The sequence below is a fragment of the Mus caroli genome, unplaced genomic scaffold (genome assembly GCF_978045245.1).
Source record: "Mus caroli unplaced genomic scaffold, Mus_caroli_1 scaffold_4, whole genome shotgun sequence".
In the NCBI taxonomy this organism is placed as follows: domain Eukaryota; kingdom Metazoa; phylum Chordata; class Mammalia; order Rodentia; family Muridae; genus Mus; species Mus caroli.
Window position 1 is genome coordinate 5614036 of NW_028227259.1, and position 6000 is coordinate 5620035.

Below are 6000 nucleotides of genomic sequence, written 5' to 3' on the forward strand. Positions count from 1 at the left end.
GGATGAAAACTGAAACAAGCTCACATTAATAATATAAAAGAAATTTGATACTCACCTAGTCTCTTGAGCTTGAGGAATGGAACCATCTAAGACTACAGTGGTGACCACCTTCCCTTGGTCAGTTGCTCGAGCCTATCAGGTAAGCGGTAATTTCTGAGCTAATTTGAATGGCCTATAAGGTCTCTTCCTTCCAAGACCATTCCATGTTATGTAAAAAATGAGTAATCTGTAACTTCAGGGAATGTGTTAAATTCAGGTAATGAGGGCATCATTTTGCATTCAAATGATGTCATAAAATGAATAAAAACAGTCCTGGAGCTGCCAAGGAAGTGACTATGACTTAAAAGACTCTTAGAGAGTCACTGCATACCCAGTGTTGACCTAGGTGCTTCATAAATGCCACTCATCTGGTCTTCTCAGCATGTTTGGGAGCTCGGCACTTATAAAGCTTAATGATACGAACTGGAATTGATCAGTGAATAAAAGTGAATAATACTCCTGCTCACTCTTGAGAATTACAATTATTCTTCTGTAACACTAGGATGATACCATAGGATCATGAATTTAGCCAGTTAATCCTCCTTGCCAAAAGGCTTACATAGCCTGCAGAGCCAAGTCCCAACTCCTCAGAACATCAGAACTTGCTGCAGCATCTAGGAGCGACATGCTTCTCACACTGGTCCCCCAAATCTCATCTGCAGTTAGCAGAGGCAATGCCTGGCTTCCATGTGACTCTGAACATGCTGCCCTCTCTGCTAGCTATGCCCACTCCCTGTCTGTAATATGACCAATCAGACAGCACCTCCTGGGAGAGCCCAGAGACTTCTTGTGGGGTTATGCGCTGGGCACTGGGCTTCCACTGTTTCCACAGCCCCTGTAATTACCTCAAGACTGAAGGGCAAAGAATAATTGTTCAAGCACTCATTCATTTTCCCAGCTCTCTGTAAACCCCTTAAAGGCTAGAACTGTGGCTTTTATTTCTAAATCCCTATGACCTTTATTTACTTAAAATGCTAACTAGCAAGAGCTCAAAGTGAATAAATTCCTCTTGAGTCAATAAATGAATTGCTTGCACACAGACACACACACACACACAAACACACACACGTGTACCTTATGAGGTAACAAAAGAATCATCCAGACATTATTTCTATAATACAAAGGAAAATGCTAAAGATATCCATGGGTACCTACAGTGCCAAAAGTTCTTTTTACCAAAATAATAATGATAATAATAATAGTAACAAGAGCTATATAAAATCCACACATTTTCAGGTTAAATTATAGCTCTCTGGAAACCAGGAAGGCCTAACAGACAAGAAAATCCCTCAGTTTCCTCTCTGTAGGAAATACTGGTCTTTGAGATTCCATCAGTTCTCTGTGGTGTCCTGCTGCAATTAAAGGATCTTGGTAAAGTACATTGACTCCCTGGGTGATGGAGATATCAAAATGTGCTGTGTGTACCTTTAGATACCGAGGAAAATTTGCCATAATTATAAATAGCATTACTTCCAATTCTGACTCGGAGTAGTCATCTATACATGTTTAACCTAAGTTCTACCAAACAACAGTCTCATTCACCTGGGCTGCAAAGTTTCCTTGTGAAGGGCCTATCGTATCGTATGCCCCATATGGAGAGGCCCATCTGAGTTAAAACATCTCAGAAGAGGTGTTCTAGAAACATTGAGAGAGAAAACAACACTCTTTTTCTCAGAAGCAGTGGCCTTCCTTCTATCATCACAAAGTGGGCGGATTTGAGGTCATGGTCAGCAGGCAGCAGAGACAGAGGTCCCGCGTCTGTTCCCTCACACCCCTCTCTCTGCATCTCTGCTCCTCTCCATCCTTCCTTCCCTTCCCACAAAGACTCTGGGGCTTGCTCTAACACACTGTCTACATCAGCAAATTCCTGACCATGGAAAACTCTATACAGAATAAAAGACTTCATGTCTCAATAAGTAAATTTCAATGAAAATTAAAAATAAGAACCAATTAAAAGGCAAATTAAAATAAAGACAAAAGCATAGGTAGAAGAAATCATACACTAAAAGAGACTTCAATGAACTAAGTATGCCCTTTCTTTTAGCTCTGGCTCAAAATGAATGCGTGTGTGTGTGTGTGTGTGTGTGTAACAAACATATAAGTATATTTTTGAGATAGGTGTTTCTGAAAGAATGGTTGTTTTATAGTATCAAAGAATGAATCTTATTTTTACTGTGGCAATTCAGAGTTGCATTTTTAATATAGCCCTTATCTTTCAGAGTTTTATTACTGAAAATGTTAATAAACAAAGCATCAGTTGCTTGCTTCAAAGTAATACAGAAAGGAGCAGGCCAGTAGGAGGCAGAGAAAAGCAAGATGGACTGTAAGGTCCCAGTCACTGAAGCTAGGATTCACTATATTCCTCTGTTTAGTTTGTGTGTGTGTGTGTCTAGATTTTTTTTTTCTTTTTAATCAGAGGCTACAAACAAGCAACAGAATACTCCCTCACAGGAATAATTATTAACTAACTGAAAAATAAGACAGGTTCCCTTCTGCAGGTTTTCCATGGAAACAAGCCAAAATTTAACAAGAGAAACAAGCAGCTGCCAAGCATTAATTCAGATAATTAAATCCTTCATTAAGAGCTGGACATGTGAGGTTCTCTACTACATTAATCTAACATCCATGGATACTACAAGTTACCCTGAATTTCTACCTATGTCAACAAACTTTTAATGGAGCCAAATATTCAAGTGCAAATATAGACTTAGATATTTTTCACTCTTTACATATGTCACACACGTGAATAACTGAGTACATTATCACATCACAGTTATGTTAGTGTTGAAAGTATTTATGATATGAAACTGCCCAGCTTATCTTTACTTAAGTAAAGTTTTCAATTACCAACTACATGAACTTCAGATGCACTTGTAGATGAACAAATTGTCAGCTTGATCCATACAAACATAAAAACACTTATGGTCCCAAAAATGTTTGCTAGAGTTAGCCAGTACTCATTTGTATCTATAGATGTTTGGTATTGATTAAAATGCAAGTACTGAAATAAGTTAGTTTTCAGAGCAATGTAAGTGCTCAATAAAACGATCGCACCCGAGGAAGACCCGTTTTCGGACATTAAGTTAGGACTGAATGGGCATGTCTCTGGTGTTCAAAAATCTCAGTGACCAGGGGATTTTGAGATGTTATTTATTTTAGTTTGGTTTCTTAGAGCAGCCTAGTTTTCTTCTCCTCTCTTCTTTCTACAATAATCATCTTGGTTGATAATGTTTTCTCTCAGAGTTAAAACAACAAAGATGATGATGCATATCCTGCCTAAATAGAATCTCCTCCTACCCCATGCAGTTTTTGCTTGACTAAGGAGATGAGGGTCTGTGCCTCTTGTCCCTAGCTCAGGTTATAGGGCTACTAGGTGCATCCAATGCTACCCCTACCCCCTAGCACCTCTGCAAAACATTAGCCTACCCTTCTTTCAGTTCCTTTTTTCCTCCTTTTTGCACTTGCACCAAGAGTATCATGCGGGAATCACATTAGGACTGTGCTCTTTTCACCCGGTACACCGCTTTTCCAGGGCAACCCTAAGCAAACGCGGGGTCCCTGGGCAGCGTGGAGGACCACCTCCAGAACCCTGCCACTCACCTGCGGTCCGCCAGGGTTGCCCCTCACCCGAGTGTTGAGCTGGTCGTGCTGAGTTTCGTCCTCGCCGCCCAAGCTATAGATGAGGCGCAGTGGTATGATGCTCTGGCGCTCCAGGAAGCGGTTTTCGTTCCCCCTCTCCAGTCCTTTCAGTGAGGCGACTCCTTGCAGGCAGGCAGGAGGGAAGGAGGGAGTGGAGAGAAACAGCAAAAAATAATGACCCTGACCCACAGGCCTCCATCCTGCGGTCCTCATCACCTTTATTCCCCCGCCTCCTCCCTCCCGGACCTAACTGGGAAGGACGCAGAGACACCAGCTGGAAAACCCTGGAACCAGCTCCCCTGGAGCATCTCCGGGCCCAGAAACAGGGCACCCCTTTCCCATTCTCCTGAAGGAGACTCTTCTTTTGCAGGAGGAAAGAGAAAAAAAAAGAAAGAAAGAAAGAAAGAAAGAAAGAGCATTTGATCCCAGATTGCTGATGCATCCTCGTGTCCCCCACACATGTGTGCTTACACCCCTTCCGCGCCGCCCTTCAAAAAATAAAAATAAAAAACCGCGCACTGTGGAATTGCGGGTGCGGCTTTTCGGGGTCCTTCCAGGCTCCAAAGTGTCCTGGACGCCCCAGCAGCTGCGAACTTACCTGCCCGACCGCAGCGCGCCTCGGGGCAGGTCCCCAAGACGCAGAGCAGCCAGAAGGACGCGGCCGCTGCTGCCTGCATGGTGGCGGCGCTCAGCTGCTCCTGCCCCGGCCCGGGGCTCGGGCTCCCAACCGCCCCTTCCCAGCCCGAGCCGCTGCCTCTGCCGCAGCCGCGTTTGCCTCAGTGCTGCATTGTGCCTGGCGGGCGCTTCGGTGGCGAGGGCAGCTAGCGAGCGCCGCTTCGGGCGCCAGGCTGTACCTAAGTGGCTTCTAGCGCCTCCCACCTCATCCCCAGGCGGAGGCCGGGGCGGGCGGCCAGCATGGCGGGGAGCGAGCCGGGTGCGCAGCGGGCCTGGTGGTGCACTTGCCCCCGCGCCGCATCCGGCCACGCGCACCAGAGTAGCTGGGAAATGTAGTTCCCTCCCCGCACAGCTAGCTGGTCTCCAAGGCGACGCGACCATCGCCACCCCAAAACCCAAGAAGGAGACTGCAGACCAAAGAAGGAGAGGTGATGGAGGTCACCTGCACAGTGGCCACACCCCGAATTCGCTCCAGAGGTCTGCGGGGAGCTGCAGGGTTGCTCACTAGCTACTGCTATTGCTTGTGTTTCCAAGCGACCATGCCTTGAGTGCAGGACAAGTCAGTTTTGACACAGATCTGGACTGAGGGCCTACTGTGTGCTGGGCGTGAGTTACACGTTTTCAGGTGCAATTAAGAAAAGCCTTTTTGGTAAAAATTTGCCCAAGGCGGTTTTCAATGCTTTTAGTCGTATGAAGTATTTTGCTGACAGGTGTGTCTGTGCACCCGCCATATGTATGCAGTATCTATGGTTGGAGGCCCAAAGAGAATGTTGGGTCCCTAGGACTGGGGTTACAGAAGGTTTTGTGGGTTCTGGGAATCCAACTCATTTTCTCGGGAGGAACACTTAGTGTTTTAAACCTCTGAGACATCTGTCCATTCTCCACATATTTTCTTTTTCATTGGCATTTAATTTCATTTTAATTTTGATACCTAAGGGAGAGTGGTTAACCCAACTCCAGAAGAATCAGATGTCTCCTAGAGGTCTAGGAAGGCTTGTGAAGTGTGAGTCCGCTGGATATTCTGCGATACGTTTGCTTCCTCCTATATCTGTCAGCTTCAAACCTGCACCAGTAATAGATAAGGGAAACTACTTTCTCAGGCCACTTTCCCTACCTAGGGCGTGGCACTATTCAAAAGTGTAGCTTTGTTGGAATAGGTGTACCGCTGTGGGTGTAGGCTTTAACCCCCTCCTCCTGGTTGCATGGAAGCCAGTCTTCTCCTAGCAGCCTTCAGATGAAGTCATAGAACTCTCAGCTCCTTCAGCTCCTCCTGCCATATGCCAGCCTCGACACTTCCATGCTCCCACCCTGATGACAATAGACTGAACCTCTGAACCTGTAAGCCAGCTCTAATCAAATATTGTCTTGATAAGTGTTACCTTGGTCATGCTGTCTCTTCACAGCAATAAAGCCCTAAATAAGACACTGCCCCTATCAAATGTTAGAGGCTCACCAGGATGAAATAATAATAACACACATATTAACATAATTAGAACTTGAGCTTTATAGATTTTGAAATCTATATATTGGCATTTGACCCTCAGAACAAAAGAGAGAGAGAGAGAAGATTAAGAATTAGATCAAGTAGGCTTTATCACAAAGATGCAGAAATGACTCAACATATGTAAATCAATAAATGTAATCCAA

General features: G+C 44.9%; 1 protein-coding gene across 17 annotated transcripts in view; it reads right to left on the reverse strand.

Annotated features, from left to right (window-relative positions):
• Adam22 (ADAM metallopeptidase domain 22) overlaps positions 1-4744 on the reverse strand; it is a 259361-nt gene extending 254617 nt beyond the window's left edge. For 9 of the 17 annotated variants that reach the window (XM_085836417.1, XM_085836416.1, XM_085836413.1 and 6 more), the window contains exons 1-2: positions 4277-4743; positions 3640-3800 (exon numbers count right to left, since the gene is read on the reverse strand). In XM_085836417.1, coding sequence (XP_085692543.1) covers positions 3640-3800; positions 4277-4355 — 240 coding nt within the window. In that variant the 5' untranslated portion in view covers positions 4356-4743. Of the gene's footprint in view, positions 1-3639; positions 3801-4276 lie in introns of all 17 variants that reach the window. The other 8 variants (XM_085836420.1, XM_085836421.1, XM_085836418.1 and 5 more) reach the window with 3 other exon arrangements.
• Between the last annotated feature and the right edge of the window lie 1256 nt (positions 4745-6000).